The sequence below is a fragment of the Pteropus medius genome, unplaced genomic scaffold (assembly GCF_902729225.1).
Source record: "Pteropus medius unplaced genomic scaffold, Ma_sr-lr_union100, whole genome shotgun sequence".
In the NCBI taxonomy this organism is placed as follows: domain Eukaryota; kingdom Metazoa; phylum Chordata; class Mammalia; order Chiroptera; family Pteropodidae; genus Pteropus; species Pteropus medius.
Window position 1 is genome coordinate 12,306,990 of NW_024342467.1, and position 21,157 is coordinate 12,328,146.

The window sequence follows — 21,157 nt, forward strand, 5'->3', positions numbered from 1 at the left end:
TTTGGGGGGGTATACTGTAATGGTTTGTTTTCTCCCATTGAGTCATAAAATATTTCTTTTAAACCTCAGAGTTTGAAAGAGAATGCAGAAGTCATCTACCCAGCTCTTTCATTTCAGAGATGAGGAATCTAAGCTAAATGATTTTCACAGGGGCACATAACTGAGTGAAGGACTTCAGAGGACCAGGACTCAGCCGTGCTCCAGTGCAGCCCCCTTTCCACTACCCTTTTCCAAGAATTCCCTTGTTTCCGCAGTGGCAGAGGGCTGTGGAGGGGATCCCGGGCTAACCCAGCACACATGGGCACGTGCCATGTGATGACAGAGGACATCTCCTGTGTGCATGGGACCAGGCCAAAGCTGTGAAGGAGGGAAGACTTCTGCTCTTCATTTTATACCTTCCAGCACTGTTTTAATGTTTTCTCTTTATCACCTTTTAATTTTAAAAAATCATGTTTCTTTGGCATATCGTAGAGCTCCGCCCCTTGGTGTCAGAGCCCCGGAGAGAACAGACGCTCTGTATTCAGACAGAACACTTTCACACTCCGATTACGGGGCGTTCACAGCTCATCGAGAAATTCCCTCCATTGCTGGATAGCACTAGCTGACAACAGTATTCGCTTTTCGAGTGTACTCAAACTATTTTTTCAGAGCTAACTGAAATTTGCAATCAAACTATAGACACATTTTGTCTAAAGGCAAACATGATTTAAAAATCATAGGAAGAGGTGGCAGGACTTTAGCATGATAAACTTCCTCATTCTTGATCTAAATCATCAGTGATTTTCTTTTCATAGTTCTATACAGAAAAAACAAACAAACAAACAAACTCGTTCTTATAATGAGAACCTAGCAACAGGTTAAGGTCCTGGAGAGCCTTATGTATCAAGAAGGAATGACTTTTGTGTTAAGTGAGTTAAATTCTAGTTCATAACTAAGCCTCTGTTGAATAGGTAGTCTCTACTCAAGACCTAAGACTAAGCACCAGGTAGGTACTCGAGATGCTAAGACATAAAACCAAGTATAGACCTTCAAAAAGTTAATATATATTAAAAATAAAGAGATGTCAGAAGGTTGAAAACTTGTAAATACTGAATAGGAGATTCACAAACGCACCGCAGGAGTTATCAGGAAAGCATCACCTTGGGCGACATCCACCTTAGGGAAAGGACTTGAGCTGGGACTCCAAAAAAAATGGACAGAGTGAGAAGAAGCAGGGTTTCTGAGGCTCCCCTCACAAATTACTACAAACTTGGCAGCTTAAAACAACAGAACTTTATTCCCTAACAGTACTGGAGGCCAGAAGTCCAAAATCAAGGTGTTGGCACGGCCATGCCTGCTCCAGAGGCTTTAGCGGAGAATGTGTGTTTGTCTTAACTCAGGCTGCTGTAACAAAATACCACAGACAAGTAGAGGCTGAGAAGTCCAAGATCAAGGTGCTGGTAGATTCGGTTCCTGGCGAGAACCCATTTCCTGGCCTGTAGGCAGCTGCCTTCCCTCTGGGTATTCACGTGGCCTTTCCTCCATATGTGAGAGAGAATGGGCTTTGGTATATTTCCTCTCATTAGGGCACCAAGCCCATCTTGAGGGCATCGCCCTCATGACATCATTTAAATTTAACTTCCTGAAGACTCTGCCTCTAAATACTGTCACATGGAGGGTTAAGGCTTCAACATAGGAAGCGGGGGAGGTGGGGGGGAGGCACAAACGTTCAGTTCATAATGGCCTTCCCGGCCTCTTTCCTTGCATTCTTCTCCATGTCTGTCTTCTCTGTGTGTTTGTTATAAGGACACTGGTTGTTGAATTTAGAGATGACCTGAATAATCCAAGATCCTTAAATTAATTACATCTGTAGAGACCTGTGATATTCACAGGTTCCAATGATTGGAGTGGGAGAGGAACCATTCACTTACTACACAGGGTAAGAGGGACCACTAGGCCAGAGATTGCCAGGAATGTGACTTATCTGGAGTAGGGACAGAGGAGGTGATTTTAGTTGTGATGCCAGTTTGTATACAGGTGCAAAGAAAGACACAGCTGGCCCTGATGGTAGGACCAGGGTCCTCGGGGAGATGCCAGGTTACTCCAGGGAAGTCTTCTGTTTTGCCTCTGTTCTACATCTGTCACTGTCATTCCTGGGCTTTCAGTATTGGAATGTCGCTGACAATACATCATTTGTGGACACAGAAAGTAATGACTCAAATATGGCATTTTAGCTAAAGCTTTAACTTCCTATATCAAATGTTTGTGTTTGCCTTCATAAGACTTACTCAACACACGGTAAGGATGCTATCAGATATTCGTTAACTCCTAGCGTACCTTCCTAACTTTTCTTCTTAGAGCAGCATAGACAGAAGCCAAGTCATCCGACTCCGCATTGTGCCACCGCCACTCCCAGCTGAAAGGATAAAGCAGGGAAGCAGTCGCCATGCGGCACAGCTCGAGGGCTCCCGGGACTCCTGCTTGCGGAAGGTGAATCGTTCGTGTGTCAGACACTCACGCAGCACTCCCTACATGCAGGCCCTCTTCTAACCAAGCCATTTGCACAACCTTATAAGATACAAACGCCCAGCGGGATTAAGTAACTTGCCCAAGGTCTAACAACTTGTGAACAAACCATGATTTAAACTCAGGCCATCTGGCTCCCAAACAAGTTCGTACTCATTGCCTTTCATCATCTGTGCCATCACAGAACAATATGACAAATCATGACACTCTCAAGTCCCTCCTCCTTGACTAGTGTTTCCTGTGGTGTCTATTCAGCCCATACTTACAAAAGGCAGCTGATAAATCTTAGTGTCTCTCGAGACATCATGAATTAAAAGAAATAAATGGGACTAAGTATTTTCAATATCCAGAAGCTGAAATTATAAACACCTGAGCATCATGGCTTTAATTCACTTTTCTCTCCTCGGCAAATTTTCTCCCATTCAACTCCTGTGTCTTATGGGTTCTGGCACTGAGCCCCACCAGCCTGGGCTCCTGGAGTACAGCATAATCTAACAGCCTGCATAAATAAACTCTCACCAGATGACCCTGGGAGAGCTCAATGGCCACCTTAGATCAGCCCAGGGACAGGAGGGCGACCAGAACAAACTGCATAACTGCATGAAGGCAGGTCTAGCAGTAGATCTCTCCATTTCAAATCTCCTATAATCACGAGTCGAGCACTTGTCAATTATTTTCGCAGAATTCACTTTCTGATTTCTGACTTAAATAGCGAAAGTTAGAAACAGGGAGGAAAAAAGGATGGAGGTTGTGCTCTTTTTCCAATCCACAGTCTTCCCAGTCAGAGTCGATTTCTTATTTGTAGTGGTCTGCTCAGCTGTCCTGTCCTTGGTAGCTTCACATCGCTCTGTCCAGAGTCTTTTAATAATAGGTTCTCAATAGATAGTAGTTGAAGAAATGAAGTTTAGGGTATATAGGACTCTTTCAAATAAAGACAAATCCTATTCGTTCATCTTTAGCTCAATCTGGCTTCTGAAATGTGTTACTTTAAAAGTTTTAGGAAGGAAACGTCAGAGGCCAGTGGGAAAAAAAACAAGAGGAAACTGCGATTACTCATAGTTTGCAAGTTTTGAAACAGTAATGCTCTCTTCCACTTAGAGACCCTCCTTAACCCCCTTAAAATATCTCCAGAGCTTGGTGAATAACAATCTTTCTACCTAGCAACTGCATGCTTATTTATTTATTAATTTAATCCAAATGTCTACCTAGATACTTTATACTTATTACTTCATTTAATTCTCAAAAGGAAGTGCAGATGTCCAAATTTCACAGTTGAAAAACTGAGACTCAGAGGTTTTATATAATATGGCAATGTCACCCAGCTAGCAACACACGGAGCCAGTGTGAATATGGGTCATTTTCAGCAAAGACAGTCTTCGCCCCTGTTCCATTGTTTCCAACAGAGTAGCTCATTCAGAGGCCACAGGTATAGACAGCATTTAGGGATTTCATCATTTGCCAGAAGAAATTCAATGAATTTCTTTGTTCCTTTTTTTAAGATCCTCACAATATGTCACTGGCATGATGGAGCTGAGGAATTGGCGAGCTTTTTGCTGCCTTTCTACAGGTACACCTGGCCATACATTCTAACCTGCCTCAATGGAGGGCTGCTTGCTGCTGGCATTCAGTAAATTCAGAACAACAGCTTGCATTTTCCATGGGCAAAGCCTTTTACTAGGTGCTCTGAGAGCTAAAAAGATGTGTAACTAGGACCCAGGACTCAAAGAACCATTTACTCTTGAATTAATTGAGTCGTCCGCTTGGGGAGAGAGGATGGCAATACTAAGGGAGGCATTAGCCAAGCTTACGGTTCCCAAACGTGACATTCGTGAAGGCCTCTCTTAAATCCTGTCTGGGGGCTCGTCGAATTGGGGTGCCCTCTTTCTCTGTTCCTATTCTCTCATGCATCGACTCACTAAGCCTTTCATGCCCACTATTCAAAGGCAAACACTCGACAGTGTCACCAACGACCTCCACATCCAACAGTCATCCTCAGGAGTCATTTTATCTGACCTATCAGCAGCCATTTAAAAGTAAATTAATCAAGGCATTGCAATCGCATAGACGGCGTGTACCTTGGAAATGACCTACAGTGAGCATATAGAAAAAACGACTTATAAAAATGATTTATAAAAAGTCATTTATAAAAAAATCGTGTTTACAGTGTTAAAGCAATAAATAAAGATTCTTTTCAAAAAAAAAAATCACAAAATTCAAGAGGGCAGAACAGTTTCAAATGGATCAGTCTAGCTAAAGGCATAGCTGAGCCAAAGGCTGAGATAGAGAAGGACAGTGAAGGAAAGATCGACCTAGAACACGATGAATAATAGGGGACAATTAAGACAGTCAGAAGGGACGAACAACCCATTCTTCGTGTAAGCTGGCTTCCTCTAGTTGGGGATTTCCTGCAAGGAACATAGAGTCCTATCCGAAAAGGCACTAGATCTGAAAGATGATCTACTTGAAAGAGATCCATTTTTAGTGCAGAGTGTCCATGTTCTTGAAACAAGGCCATCTCAATTCTGGCTTCAGAACTGGCCAGAATGGCTCATCCATAATCGTAACGGTCTCTTAAATTTACAGAGGACTTTCATCCAAAGAGTTTCAATATCTTTTAGCCAGTGAGAAGATTCAACTTACTCTCACGACATCCCTGAAAAAGACAGGGGAGGTGAGTTTTGTCTCCATTTTATGGATGGACAACTGAGGCAAACTTCACTTGCCTGAAGTTCCTCCAAAAGCAGAATATAAAGACTGCAGCAGAGATCTCTTGATTTCTAACCCCTTATATCACTAAGGAGTAACAAATGTGGCAGCCACGCTGCCACTCACCCAACCTGTACCCACATGCCATAGCTAAAAACACAGCACACTTTCTCAGTGAACCCAGAACCCAGACTCAACTGCAGAATCCTTTACAACACAACACTCGTAGCAGGTACTGCCAATAGACAGGTGCTGGCATAGGGGTGGGATGGGGGAAAGAGGTAAAAACCATTTATACCTATGCAAGGACAAGGCCCAGCAGAATAGAACAGGGTAAGAATTCACCAACTGTTTGCACTTATTTTAGGTGCAGGTTATACCAGATGTTGAAGATATCAAATGTAACCCAATTATTAAACATGTTATCATATGCATCCACAAAAACATTTTGTTAATATGTATAAAGTAAGGCACCTTTTATTTTAAAAGTATATATTCACATATACATTGTATGCTTTTGTACAGCACTAAAAAGATACGGGTAGGTATGATACCTGCAAAAGTTTCTGAGGGCAAAAAGTATAACTACTCACTGTGAGCATTTAGGTTTCCCACAAATAAGAATGAAGTTCGAATTAATGTTAACTATGAAAATAAAAATGAATGTTAATATTAACTTAGCACCTACTAGGAATCTTTAGTTTTAATTCTCATTATTTTAATTTTACCAATGGGAAAACCGAGGCTGAGAGGGTTTTTGATCACAGAGTCAATGACTGGGTAGGACCAAAGTTAGAGAGTTCAAGTTCTAATAGCTATGCATACTTTCATCTCCAAATTATCTTGATAAGACTATATTTACAGGTTGTTTCCATACTGACACAATGACGCACACTATATTTAAAATTTCAAAAGCCCAGTATTTAAATTAAAAGATGATAGAATCCTTCCTTCTTGGGTTTTCATGGCTCTGTATAAACTTGGCCTTAGGTCTGATGTAAAAGTAAAAACAAAGATCACAATTAATATGCAGGTCTCAATCATTTTCTCCTTCAAGGAAGCAAGCTTTTACATAGATCAAAAGATAAGAGAATATCTACACATAAACACATAGTTCCTTGTGATTTTATGAGTAAGCTCTGGGATAGGAAGGACAAGCTCAAGTTCAGTTCAAGAAACAAGGACAAGGGCAAATTCAGTGCAAGAAACTGAAAGCAAGCCAGTATGGCTGGAATACAGAGACTCTCAATGTCACCTAGCAATGTTAGATGAGAATTTAAGTGAAAATGATTTAAGAAGACCAAGTCTTTCAGCCAAGATTTTATTATAAGTTCATGCATTTGGTGCCCCTTCCCTATCACCACCCTAGCTCCAAACAGCAATAATATACAAAGTATAAACAGGGTTTCTTTTGTGTGTGTCTGATTAAAACAAAAACAAAAACAAAAACAAACCCCAAAAAACATTAAATCTCTCCGAGAATCAAATGCAAAATAGAAATGCAAAGGAAACTGTAGACAGAGGTGTCCAGGAGTCCTACTTCTATGGGCGAATGGGGCTAAAAATTGTCCTCAGGGAAAGGCTGGGACTTGAGCCAACCTCACTGCTGGAAAACAGAGAATGTGCAGAGGGAAGCCTCATAACACAATGAAAAAGGGGTTTAAAAATCTGCTTATTCAGAGAGGTGGCAGGAAGCAGACGCAGCCTCACGACCAGGACCTGGCTGTACTGTGTGCTGACCTGGTGGTGTATCCTGGATACTCTACCAACAACGAGGAACAAAAGCTCCTCACTGCCAATATAAGACTTGGCTCTGGACTGGGGTCCTCAGAGGTAGGAAGCAGGTAATAGCAAATCCCTAGAGAGGGAAGGGTGAGTGCAGAGAAAGAACATGGGGGAAGCAAAATCAAGATGACACTTTAAACCACAATGTCAAAAGCACCTAAGAAAAACTAGCACTAAGAAAGATGACCAACAAAATCAACCTCGAACTTATCCCCTCCTGATGAAATGAAAAGAATGGAGTAACCTGAAAATGACTTTCAAACAGGGCTTTACAAACAAGTAGGTTATTGCACAGATTATCTTCAGTTATATTTTAACATTCCTCAAATTAAATTGCATAGATAAATCTTGAAGTTTTAAATGTTGAATTGTACTTTCTAGCGAAGTGACGGGAAACACGGTGTCATCACTGCATTAAGCATCTGACAGACTGCTGGATATGGCTGTGTTCCCTAACAGCCATGAAGTAAGAACTCCCAAGGTTCCTGCACCTCTGTGGCACCTTTAGAGGCCAAAAGACATTCTTGGGACGGTTTGTGATGGCAAAATGACACGGATTGCAAAAGTGGACAACAGACAGAAAAGCTAAGCCAATCCTGCAACAGAACACTTTCCTTTGATATAAGGATGGGAAAGCAGACAGAATAAGATGGTCCCCCCAAATTAAACATGGACTTTATAACTAGATTCAGGCTGAAGTTGGAATAAATTTATTAAATTCCTCATCTTCTCTGCCACAGAGGAAAAATAAGAGTTTACGTTTATAATGCAACATTGCATGCATATTAAAGTAGGAGGTCCTACATATAAAAGATGACCACTTGATGACCAGCTGAATGACCAACTATTCTAAACCAGAAAAAAGCTGAGGCATCAGGCACATTTCTCTTACTTTTTATGGTGTAACCTCAAAAAAAAAAAAAAAAAAGCTCTCTGAAAACCAAATCAACCAAATTCAAATAAGACACTAAAAAATCATTTCTGTAGTGTTCGATCCTAGACTTTCACTATACTTGCTCCAATTCCTGTGGTGGCATAAGCAGTGGCTGCTTAAATGAGTCAGTTCTCTGCCTTTATCCAAGGAGGACACGGCAATAAGATGCTACTGGGTACAAAGTGTGGGAGTGAAATCATATATTCGGCTCTAACCCCAAGCAGAATTTTGGCTTAGGGAGAGAAACACCCCCATGGAAAGCTGACACATAGGGTGGGCAAAGCTACCCTTGTGAAACTGGAACTCCCAGGGAGCCATGACGCACCAGCCAAGGACTAACTGTAGTCTTTTTTTTTTTTTATCCCAGAGGGTAGCCATGACAGTGATGAAAAAAACCCTTCTTCCTGACATGTCAGGGGAGATTCTTGAAAAACTCCCCAAATGTCAGGCCCATGGCAAAACCTAATTGTCTAGAACCATAGATTCTAATGACACGCAGCATTATTGTGAGGTGGCATGCTCCCTGTCCCAAGCAACATTTGAATGGAGAAACCTGTGATGTGCCATAAAGGTGCGGACGAGCCTGAGGTGGGAGGTTGCTTGATTGTTGCTTCCACATCTGGGACCAAGGACTCTGGGCCAGTTCTCAGGCCAGAGCTCCCCATGGGGCAAAGGCAAGGCCAACACGGGCAGCAGATACTGAAAAGGCTCAGCGACCACTTTGGTAGTAAACCCAGAGCTTTTGGACACAGCCCACTCTCTCCCTACTTCACCGAAGGTGAAAGAATTACAATGATTAACGTGCATTTACTGCCATTGATCTAAAACCAGCAAATTCTCCCAACGCGGATTTATTAGAAAGGAAACCAAAAAACAACATATAATTAACCGACAGTTATTTAGAAGTTAATTATTCAGTCCTTTGTTTCACTTTTTTCTTCTTCCTACTTAATTCCTTTTGACCGTTTCTTTGTTGATTTGCTTCCCTCGTCCATTAGAGAAATAAATCAGGTGGGACTCAAAATGACTGACAGGGCAGGCCATGGTTGGCAGTTGTCACAGAAAGTCTGGTAAAGGAAAGGAAGAGGAGGGTGGGAGGATATTATAATTATTGGAAAAGTGATTTTTTGGGGGTTGGTAGGGTATAAAGGAGAGTGTGGGCTCTGGAGTCAAACAGACTGAGCTTTAGTTTCTTGTTCCGTCACTTACTAGCTAGCTGTCCCTGGGCAGATAACCCAATCTGTCTGACTCAGCTTCCTCATGGGGAAGATAGGGATATTAATATCTGCGTTGGAGGACAGTTACAAGGATTGAGTAAATAATGCAAAGAGCCAAATACAGTTCTTTCCATCTGGTAGACACTCAAGCTGCATTATTAAAATTATCTAAAATTTACTCTTCTCATATAATTAAGATATGACTGAAAGCAAATGCTCTTAAACTGAGAAGTAGGAGTTCCCAAGTAAATGTACACATTTTAATTTGCAAACTTCCTGATTTAATTTTGCATCTTAAAATCTGCATTGGTTAAAACTTTACCTGTCGACTTCCCTGCTTGGAGGAGCAGCTACTTGTGCTCCTTGAAGGGGAGACCAATTTTTGGGACACCCCAAGGTTCTTCTCATCACTCATCATGAGCAACAGGTCAGGTGGCCTTGGTGCAGTCAAAATGCCATCAGAAGACACTGGAGCAGAGAGTATGGAGGTCTCAAGCAGGCAGATGGTTCAGCTCTTATCCAGTATGTTTTAAAAGCATTTTTGCACGATCCAGAGGAAATCCCTAAAACCAAAAGAAAAAAAAAATAGAGAGAAGGTCAGAGGCATCAGACATCACCTAAAATTAGCTACTGATTGTCTAAAGGACACATTACAAAGCCACAAGGCTTAACTACATCAGAGGCTATAAAGGAAAAGATGCTTTACACTCTCCTCTTATTGGAAATAATGTGTAGGTGGTTTTTCATGTAGCTTTGCAAAATGACATGAGAACGCTATGCAGTAAGAAAATCTGAGTAGAGACAGATACAAAATCAGTACTATAAAAGCCATCCCAAACCACAGTGACATGCCACTTCATACTCACTATGATAGCTATAATCCAAAAAAACAACAAAAAATGGAAAATAAGTTTTGAAAAAAACAGGAACCCTCAGGCTTTGTTGCTAGGGATATAAAATGGGCAACCATAGTTGAAAACAATTTGGCAGGTTTTTTTTTAAGTTAAATATAGAATTATCATATGATCTAGCAATTTCACTCCTTGGCATATACCCATAAGAACTGAAAACAGGTATTCAAACAAAAACTTGCACACGAATGTTCATAGCAATGCTATTCACAAGAGCCAAAGGTAGAAACAACCCAAATTACATCGACTGATGAACAGATAAACTACATATGGTATATGCTATAGTCTGAAAGTTTGCGCCCCTGCAAAATTCGTATGTTGAAATCCTAATGCCCAATGTGATGGTGTTAGGAGGTGGGGCCTCTGGGAGGTGCTTAGGTCCTGAGGGTGGGGCCTTCATGAATGGGATTCAAGCCCTTATAAAGGAGACCACACAGAGCTCCCTAGTCCCTTCTACCATGTGACGATATAATAGTCTGCAACCAAAGAAGGCCCTCCGACCAGGCTGACACCCTCACCTTGACCCTCTAGCCCCCAGAATTGTGAGAAATAAATTTATGTTGCTTATAAGCCACCCAGCCTGTGGTATTTTGTTAGAGCAGCCCAAAGGGACGAAGACAGCATATTCGTACAATGGAATATTATTCAAGAATTAAAAGAAATGAAGTACTGATACATGCTATAACACGGATGAACCTTGAAAATATTCTCCTAAGTGAAAGAAGCCAGACACAGAAGACTACATATTGTACGCTTCTGCTTATGTAAACTATCAGAGTGGGCAAATCCATGGAGACAGAAGGCAATTAGTGGTTGCTGGGGGCTGGGGGAATTGGAGAATGAGATGTGACTAATTAATGACTATGGGGTTTCCTTTCAGGGTGATTAAAATGTTCTGGAACTAGATAATGGTGATAGTCGCACAATATTGTGAATGTACTAAATGTCACTGAATTATAAGTGGTTCAAAGGTGAATTTTTATGTGTATTTTACTATAATTTTTAAAAATCTTTTTTGGGGGGAGGTGGGAGGGGTGAGGGGTTTGTTCTACTAAAGGTTTTTGGAGACATCTTCTTAAAGAAAACTATTATATGGTGTGACAAAAACTATGGGAGAAAGAATTTTCCATATTATCTATTAGTATATTAGTAACAAAAACATTGATCATTCGTTCAGTCCATACTACTTGTTTCCAAGCACTGTAGTAAGAGCTTCCCATGCATACTGTCTCATTTAATCAGCATTCTGATAGGAGAGCATTATCTCTATTTTACAGAGGAATAAATTGCATCTCTGAGAAGTTAAGTAACTTGCCTAATCCTGCAGCTGGTATGAGACTGAATCCGGGTTAGATCCCAGGCCTTTAATCTTGGTGTTAGAAATTAGCACACGGAAGCTAAGCAGGGTTGGGCCTGGTTAGTACTTGGATGGGAGACCACCTAGGAAGATCAGGTGCCATAGGCATAAAAAATAAAAAAAATAAGGGATTGTAAGCTGACAAGGTCCTTGCAACCTGTGAGGTCAACCAAGGATTGCCTCGCCTAAAAAAAAGAAAAAAGAAATTAGCATGTCTTATGGCCAAGCAGGTGATAACAGCTATTGCCCCATCGCTGGGACCTAAGAGAACTGAGGAGCTGGATGAGGAAGAAAGACTCGGGAGGGAGCCCATCATACACCAGCTCTGAAGAAGTAACAACCCATTCCTTTCCACGGCACAGTACCAACCCCCAAGATGGCAAAGTGTCTGTGGTGGGCAAGGCGATAGACCAGGGCAGAGACAAGGACACCCCGTAGAGTAGTTAGCTGGGCTGCCACCTGCCACTTGCCACCCCTGCAGCTTTTTAGGGGTGAGCCACTGCCTCCATCCACTGCCCTGAGTTAAGAGTGACTAATGTGTTTGATTTGGGCTTCAGAAGGCCAATTTATTTGGCGTGCTAGTTTTAAATATATTCTACAACTTTCCCAAGCATAGTAACAATGAAAAAAATAAAAATCAATACACGCAGACGCACACACATATAATCCATTTGGTTCTTAGTGTTCATCAGTGTATTTTATTTTATTTTTAAAATTTAGTTATTTAAATTAGTTTCACGTATACAGTACATTGGTTAGACATCTATATAGTTCACAAAACGATCCCCCCAATTGCTCCCTCCCACTCTTGGCCCCCACCTCGCCATCATATTAATGCTGACTGCATTCCCTCTGCTGTGCTCCCCATCCCCTGTGACCAACCATCAACCACTAACTCTTATTTTAAAAGAAGGATGTTATATAATCATCCAGGAATGAGCTAGTTAGGTATTATGTCAAACTTTTGGTTAATTATTAAGTACTCAAATCTCCTTTGCCTTTCACTAACACTTAGTCCTTAAAAAATAAAAATGCTAAAGCCATAAACTAAAACCAAGAAAATGAAGAGAAATAAAATCTCAGAAAATAAGATTAAGGTATCTATGGTTATAGAACTCAATCCCCATGTTGCTTTTGTAGAACTCACCCCCAAATCTCTGTATTCATTATGTACTGGACTCAACAATAAACAAGACTAAAAGCAAACCAACAGCAGCCTCTTCATAAAATTAGCTTTACTTCTGGAGCATGCATGACTAATTGTACCTGAAGTTAGAAGCAAATGCAATCTAGTTAAAAACTGCCACGAGAGGCTGTAAAGATATATTAATAGTTTGTTTAATAACAGTGTTGTCTGTTGCTGTTTGCAAAAGATACAGGGAAAAAAACCTGATGGGAACCCCGGATGATGAAATGTGTGTGGGGGCAGCCATCACTATGACAACTGATTCCACAGTGGATTAGGAACACGAACAAAGGGTTTCTGTGTGTGCGGTATTTTTTTTTTTGAGGTTGAGATTCTGACAGTAAGTATTAGACAAGGTGGTGTGTGATACATGAAGAAGAAAGAGAAAAGAGCATTTGGACAATAAAATAAAAGCACAGAAATTCTGAAACTGAAAAATCAGAAACACCATCACCCTGTCATACAGATAATGGATAAAAGGGGTCATCTTTATCTTTTAACTCTGCCAATTTTCACTTCATGGGCAACGGCTACTGAGGCTAGGTCTAAGAGCAGACCAAATCCCATGCTCCTTTACAATGGTACTTAGAGTTGAGGCCTCTGCCAGTACCACTGACTGCGGCCCCACCTCTGCCTAGTTCTCTCCTTCAGAGAAAAGAAAGGGTAGAGAGTATTGTTGGTTGTGGGTCCTTGCTTTTTAGCACTCTGAATATTTCTTGCCAATCTTGCCATCCATAACGACAGGGATGGACCCAGAGGGTGTTATGCTGAGTGAAATAGATAAGACAGAGAAAGACAAAGGCCATATGATTTCACTTATATGTGGACTCTAAAAACCAAAATAAACAAACAAGCAAAACAAAAACGAACTCATAGATACAAGAACATTTTGAACGGAGGGGGATTAGGAAGATGGGGGAAGGTGGGGGGAAGGAATGAAGAGTACAAATTGCCAGTTAAAAATACATTCACATGGATGTAAAGTACAGCATGGGGAATATAGTCAATGATATTGTAATAAATATGTATGCTGTCAGATGGGTGCTGGATTTATTGATCACTTTGTAAGTTATAGAAGTAACTAATCACTATGTTGTATACCTGAAACTATTATAATATTGTATGTCAACTGTAATTGAAATTTAAAAAAATATTTAGAAAAAAAAAGAAAAGGAAAGGAAAAAGACAGCGTGGGAATCCACAGTCCCTTCCCCACGGTCATCCCTGTGAGTGAGGAATTGTTTGTTGCCTAAGGGAAGAGCCGTTTCATCCCCTGAACCTCCCTGCCTCATCAGAAATTCTGTTAAATTACCAAGGGCAGCTTATAGGGCAAAAGAAGTCAAATTCTGGGGAAAAGATATGCTTAAAACAAGGCAGAATACAGAATAAAGACAAGAGTGGCCCCAGGGCTAAGGTGGTCACATGGAATGTGGCAGCTATTGCTCCCAACCTAGACACCCCAGAGGGCTGGCCTGGGGGTAACAGAGGGAAGACCTTGAAGGAGGTCCCAAAGCAGAGGACCTCGATGAGGGAGTCACAGGGAAGGAAGCCTGGTGTCTTCTGTCCCATCTAGCTGACTTCACGGTGCTGACCTAGCAAAACGGTAAAGAGAAAGTCCCTAAGGGAGATAGATACCGACCAGGGGCCAGGCTGCCAGTTCAGGGGTGTCTGATGATGAGGTGGGTACAAATGAAGACCCTTGTGTGATTTCATCCCTCCCCGTGGCCCTTCCCACAGAAAACCTCTACCTCAAGGGGTTTATTGGTTTGAACAAAATATAATAGTTTCCCTGATCATTCACTATGAACAACTTAAGGACGATATTTTGTTTCCTCCCTTATTTTTTAAGGCATAACTTACATATAGTTAAGTGAACAAATCTTAAGGCACAGACAGCTCTATGAAATTTTACATTTGCAAATAGTGACACCACCACCACCCAGATCAAGAAATGCAGCATTTGCAGCCTCCCCAAAAGGTTCTCCATGCCCTGGCCACTGATCCGATTGGTAGGGGGCCAATCCTCCTGCTGACTGCTGTGGTACCTGTCTGGGGTAAGCCTCTCCTGCAAGGACTTGTTCACAGGCCCCAGGACAGAGCTGGGAACGCCTGGAGCTTACAGGAGCAGGTGGTATGACCACTCTTGTACCTTCTGCCTAATACAAGTATCTGATGTGTGATGGAATTCAGTCTGAGACTTGCTTCCAGTTCAACAAACCACCGGGTGGCCAAATCCAACAGATGGGGAAAAGTTGATGCATTTAGGTCGGTTCAAAAATGCCCTGCATGTGTCCCCGAGATGAACGAGGTCCTCCGTCACCACTGCCACCCAGCTTGGGAAGTCGATGGTCAGGCCCATGTGGCAGGCAAACGTATGCCATCCTGGGGCTTAGGGAGAAGAGAACTCTGATTTCTACCAAGAATGGAGAAGAATAAATGACCAAGGTACTGCCAAGCATTCTGGAAACAAAGGCTGATTTCAAGATTTATTTCAGAAATTTTCATTTAGAAGAGAAAAGTTTGGGAAATGATGCATAGGAGACATACATACCACATACGTGCCGCGCAAGGAGCCAGACCCAATCTGAACTGGTGCTCCCTTATTAAAAACTCTGTGCATATCGACAAATGTATTAACCTCTCTGATCTTCGGTTGCTTTAATGTAAGAAATGGAGAATTGTGAGGATTAAATTAGAAAATGAGGATAAGTCCTGGACTGAATAGAATAGACACTCAACAGATGTTGGTTCTATTTATTCCTTTCCTGGCTTCCTGAGAGGGGCATATGCGGCAAAGAAAAGATCCTATACTCTTCTTGCAACCCAAACTATATAAGGACTGTATAGAATTTTAAGACATTTCTGTCTTTCAACATATTAACATTTCCCAACATCCATAACACAAGTGTGAACAGATTTTTAAGTCATCCAAGTAGCGTGCTTACTTTGGAACAAGACATAAATGCAGAAAGATAAAAGCCGCATTATTCATCACCAACTCAATATGAACTGGTAGATTTGAAACACTGGCATAGAACACAGCCATTTATTGACCCATCAGGCCTGGGGTCAGCATTCATACACTTGGTCAAGTTTTGTTTGAGAAACAGGTTTTGCTTCCATCCTTGAAAACAACTCATGTGAAGACCAGATGGCATATAGATCCAGTTAATATACAATTTCCCAGTATAATATATAGATAAATTATATCCTGAATTAACACCAAAAATAGATATAATGAAATATCCATTTCTGGTCTTCTCTGGTAGAAGAAAATTATTCAAATCCTGGATGTGCATCTTTTTTAGAAATCATGTTCACTGAAATACCTTGATGTCCAAGATGTTCCGTGATCAGAAGTGGAGCTTTGGTTACTCGGGTGTAAGCTCTGCAGAAGATCAGAGGTATCAGAAATGGGTTCTAATCACAGCACCCTCAGAGGGCTGAAACTGAACCTGTGTGTCAAATGTGGCGGATCTGCCCTAACCATCTGGATCACTGGCCTGATCCAGGGACGCTATCTGACTGTTCCTGGAAGACAAGTACTGAGGCTTTGAGTGAAAGACATTTCCACCTGCATTCCCCTGTGGGAAACAATCCCTCCAAAAACCATTTTTGGTCTTCTGAGATGACAGGGGTCAAGAGGCCTAAAGATTCCCATGCTTACTCTCACACTGAAACAGAATGTCCATTCCTACCCCTTCACCATTCGTGCAAAGGATGTTTCATGTCCCTCGCAATCCACTTTTCAGAGAAGAATCAGTTATTGCTCGGAGCTGAATCCAGCAACAGAAATGCACGTGGGCACGGATTTAAAGTGTGGCAGCTTCCATAAGACAAAAAGCTTGACAGCGACACCAGGCTGTAAGTTTGTTCTCGAATCATTTATTTGCTACCAGCGAGTACACAGAATGAAACGCACAAAAATATCAGTCAGTCATTACACAGAATCAGGCAACCTACGAGTGAATGCTACCCAAGATTTTTACCCAAAACAAGAATTTCTTTCATCGCCAGGCACTGAAGCTTGACTACTTTCCATGACAGATTTCAATTTTCATTTTAAAACAAATCTATTCTAGATGGTTTTTCATTTAGGATGGAAATCTGTCTCACTATGAGTCCCACACACGGTCCTAGGTCTGCCCTCTGTCACTGCAGAGGGCAAGATGAACCGTTTTACTCACCATAACCTACCTTGGCACTCCCACCACTCTTGCCTCCTACCCAGCAAATCTTTTCTTCTGCAGACTGAACAGCCATATTCTCATCAGTCGTTTCTTATGCGACGTGGATTTGGACCCCTTAGGATCATAGATGTCCGGCTCTGATCAAAGCTCAATTTGTCCATGCCTCCCTGAAAATGGTGCCCAGATCTAAAGACAGGTGTGGTCTGGGCCAGAGCAGGAGAGAAGGGAGCAGTCACGTACCCAGCCGCTTACATGCTGTGACTGTAAATATTGCCTAAGTCTGTCTTGGCTTCGAGGACCCCACACCTCGCTACTGCTCATTGTCCTTACAGTTCTCCAGGACTCCGACATGGTAGGAATTGTGGAGAAGCGAGGCTTACCTCCTAAAGAGGACTCCTTTACTTCCTTTAACTGAAATTCAGGACTTGACTGTTCTTTATTAGTATTATTATTAAATTACCTCACATTAATTTAGGCCCATTATTCCAGACTGTCAAGATATTTCTGGGGACTGACTATCATTCGATGTACTTGATCCACTTTTCCTTTGACACGGCATCCATAGAGTGCCTAGGCGTGTGAATTCTGTCCTCACCCAAGTAAATCACACTGGGAGAGTCACTAAGAAGAAGAGCACCAAGGGCACTGAGGTCTTTTCCATAGCCCGATGTTAATTTATTCATTAATTAACATTGCTGGGTCCAAATTTACCAAGCCACTGTCAATAACCATAACTGTACAGTCATGTCTAATTTCTTAAAGTGTCCAGGTCCACCTTCTTCAAAGTCTCCTGGGTCCTTGTCTGAAGTGTGGATTTGGGAAGCTCTGCTTTAGATGAATTGAATCAGAATATCTAGGGATAGGATGGGCCTGATAATCTGCACATTTAATACATCTCCCAGGTGATTCTTGTCCACGTTAGAGTTTGAGAACCCCTGATGCAGCCAGTAGTTTTCAACTCTTCTTATCTTACCCTGAACTAATCCTTCTATTTGTGTATTTGTGATGTAGCAGAGAGGGTAGGAAACCCAAACCTACTTTATTGTCCTAGGCCTGTGGTTTTCAAAAAGTAGTCTTCAGGCCAGCAGCATCAGCATCCCCACAGAGCTTGTAAGAAATGCAAATTCTCAGATCCCACAAAAACCCATGGAGTCAGGAACTGAGAAAGGGACCCAGCAATCTGCTTTGAACAAGTTCTTCGGGTGGCTTTGATGTCCAAGTTTAAGAATCACTGCCAAGGTTAATATTTTATCCAGGGCATAGAATCCTGAGGCATCTTGTATATTTTGACAGGGGATTGAAGTAGACCCTGAGCTCTGTTTTAAGGACAATTCTGTCCCGCTACTTAGCTGCTCCTTCAAGCCAGGGATGGCAAATACCAGACACATGTGCTTCTAGTCCCCACTCCCACGCTCAATCATCATGGCACATTTTCTCGAACAGCTCTCCAGACAAGAGATAGTTTGCCAGAGAGAGCCTGTCCTGCTGAGGTCTGCATGGTCATGGTGGGGTGGTTAGAGGTCTATGTGGTCCCTCATCCTGATTAGGAGACTTATTTTCATTAAGACATTAACGGCAGTCTGGCCATAGGAGTCAACACTCACAGATCTGTCCTTGATCCTCAAAATGAAATATCCACCCTCCAGGCTCTTGCCAAACATTTTAACCTTGAAAGTTGTACTGTCCAGACTTTATAGGGCAGTAGATCTCAACTCTTTCTGTACCTTAGAATTATGTGGGGAACTTTAAAAATGCTGATGCCCAGGCCTTGTCCCAGATCTGTTATGTTAGAATCTGGGATGGGGACAGGCTTTGACATTCCTAAACCTCCACAGGTGATTCCAATGCAGGATCAGGGCTGAGAGCCACTGAAATGATCTCAAAGATAAGATAATGTATGCGCTTAGCTCAGGCCACATCATCAGACGGAGGAGTTGGTGGAAATGCACTATTCTCATCTCTAAAGAAATGGTTTTCCTGCACTTGCCTCTAGCATTACGCCCTTGACCTACAACCAAGGAGATTACATATACAAAAGTAAATAACCAACACACACTATGATAACTGGGAAATTTTCTAGAGTAGTGTAATAATTAAGACTACAAGTTTTGGATTCAAACTGACTGGGTTCAAAGCCAGGCTTGCTAAGTGGCTTTAGGCAAGCTTTTAGCCTCTCAGGTCTTCATGTGACAAATGGAAAGAACTAGAGGATCTCTCCAAAGGGGTTGTTGAGATGATTAGATCAGCTAATCACATAAAAGCATATAAAGGGTGATAGGACAGTCATCTCTCGATGAGTTAGCTCATGTAAGATGTAGCAATTGCTGTCGTGCACAACATCACAGTGGCTGCTTGTCTCTTTAAGCAGAAAAATGAAAAGGGTATATACAAATATCCATATTCTTGTCACCCAAAATTAACAGGGTTTCACCTGTATTTATACAAACATATATATCCATCATTTTTCTGGATTTTTAAAAATTTTGCAGAATACATAGTATCATTCCATACATTTCTTTCTGTACTTGGCTTATTTTCACTCAACCTTATTACACACAGACACACACAACACGCACACTCTACTTCATTCCTGCAAACCAATTTCACAGTGTGACTATGCCATGTTTACTTTATTCTTCCTTTAGGTTGTTTCAGATTCTTTGCTATTAAAAATGATGCTGTAGGACCTGCTCCTTGTGAGGCTGTGGCTTAATTTTCTAAAATAAGTGCAACAGCTGAATCTTAAGCAAGAACTAGTTTTAGTTTTACTAGGTTTTCTAAATTGCTCCCCAAAATGGCCATACCAATTTATGCAAGACGAAGGTTTCTTTAAAGGGCCTCTATGAGAAAATGTTAAGGCTTAGTATGTGAGGGCCACTCCGAAATGACTGGCTTGTTCTTGGCTTTTAGACACTGAGAATTTAGGCCTGAGAACCTATCCCTCTACGTGTGGTGTGCTAGTCTGACACCCTCCCTCCCTAAACACTGGAAAAGGAGCTTTCTGCTCATAAATACTCTCGTCGGGCGGCACTGGCTGGCTATCCCGATGGCCAGGGCTTTGCTCCAATGCTGAGTCCCTTCTCCTGGTCACTCCTGGCACTAACCCCACAGCCTTAACGCAGACTTCCCTTGGCATAGTAGCTTTCGTTGTTTGCTCGACTTTACCAAGCTGCGTCCTCCTCAGCAGCTACCACATTCTCACCAAACACTCTTCAAGAACCCGTAGTTCCCAGCGTCATAATCTCACCTATCATGCCATCTCAGCCATACCTGAGACAAGTTCCTGAGCTGGGGGTAACCCTTCCCCAGTCCTCAGGTGTCAATTAGCAGAAATAAGATCTGCTGTGTCTGGTATTTTTATGATCCAGTAACCTAACCACAAGCATGTCTTGTCTTCAGTGAACACAAACTGGCTCCTTTTCTAAATGTGAACTGTTCACCTGTTTAGTAATGATACATTCAAAAATTCTGCAGTCATGGGCAGAACTCATCAGTATGGAGTTGTGCTTCCAACCCCTGGGTGGCTGAAAGAACATCCCAAGGGGCGGTATAATGTGCTTAGACCATCTTAATCATAAACTCTGGGGGTGGAGCCTGGGCAATGGTATTTGTAAAGGCTTCCCATAGGATTCCAGTGTGCAGCCACGGTTGAGAATCATTGGTCTAGAGTTTTCAGAAGTTTCCTTTCTCTTTCTAATAATCTTGACAGCATCTACACATTTTTAGGCTTCTGATACCCATCTTGATCTCGCTCATCCGGCACACTCTATTCTCAGAGGTTCTGTGAAGACAGAAGTGATTCAGCCCCTGGCGTGTCTGGGGCTGAACGGGAACCCTAGAGCCCTGTTACTCACAGCCAGGTTACCTGTTGCTCATGCCTTCACCTGTCTTGGGTTTCAATTTCCTCTTCTTGATATTTATTCAATTCTCATCAGTTAGGAGTTCTTTAGGGAAAAGATGAGAAATAAGTAGACTTGGAATAATTTTTCTGACTCCTGATGTTTTTCGAAGAGAAAGTTTCCGCACTCCGATTAAGACACCCACCGCTCCCCTAGTCCACCCAGACTCCCTCTCCCAGATCCCCTAAAACCGTGATGCAGAGCTAGAACTCCTCTGTCTTGACCCGCCCCTCATCACCCGCTACTTGTTTTCCATTCTTCCCTGCTCACAACCTCCAACCCATTTTAGATCCCTGTTGGGGGGTCTCCACATTTTCTCTCCATCACTTCCCCATCTTATATTCCTTCGTCCACTTTATCTTCCCCCAAAAGATTCCAGGGTCTTTTCTCTGCTCCAAATTCCCACTGGTCAGAGAACTAAGTTAAAAATCCTAAGCTCTTCACATATAGTTAAATTTAACTGCCTT

At 42.0% G+C, this 21,157-nt stretch overlaps 1 protein-coding gene across 6 annotated transcripts in view; it reads right to left on the reverse strand.

The window, feature by feature from the left end:
* OSBPL3 (oxysterol binding protein like 3) overlaps nt 1–21,157 on the reverse strand; it is a 153,665-nt gene that overhangs the window by 71,347 nt on the left and 61,161 nt on the right. For all 6 annotated transcript variants that reach the window (XM_039862571.1, XM_039862568.1, XM_039862570.1 and 3 more), the window contains exon 2: nt 9,470–9,710. In XM_039862571.1, coding sequence (XP_039718505.1) covers nt 9,470–9,565 — 96 coding nt within the window. In that variant the 5' untranslated portion in view covers nt 9,566–9,710. The remainder of the gene's footprint in view (nt 1–9,469; nt 9,711–21,157) is intronic.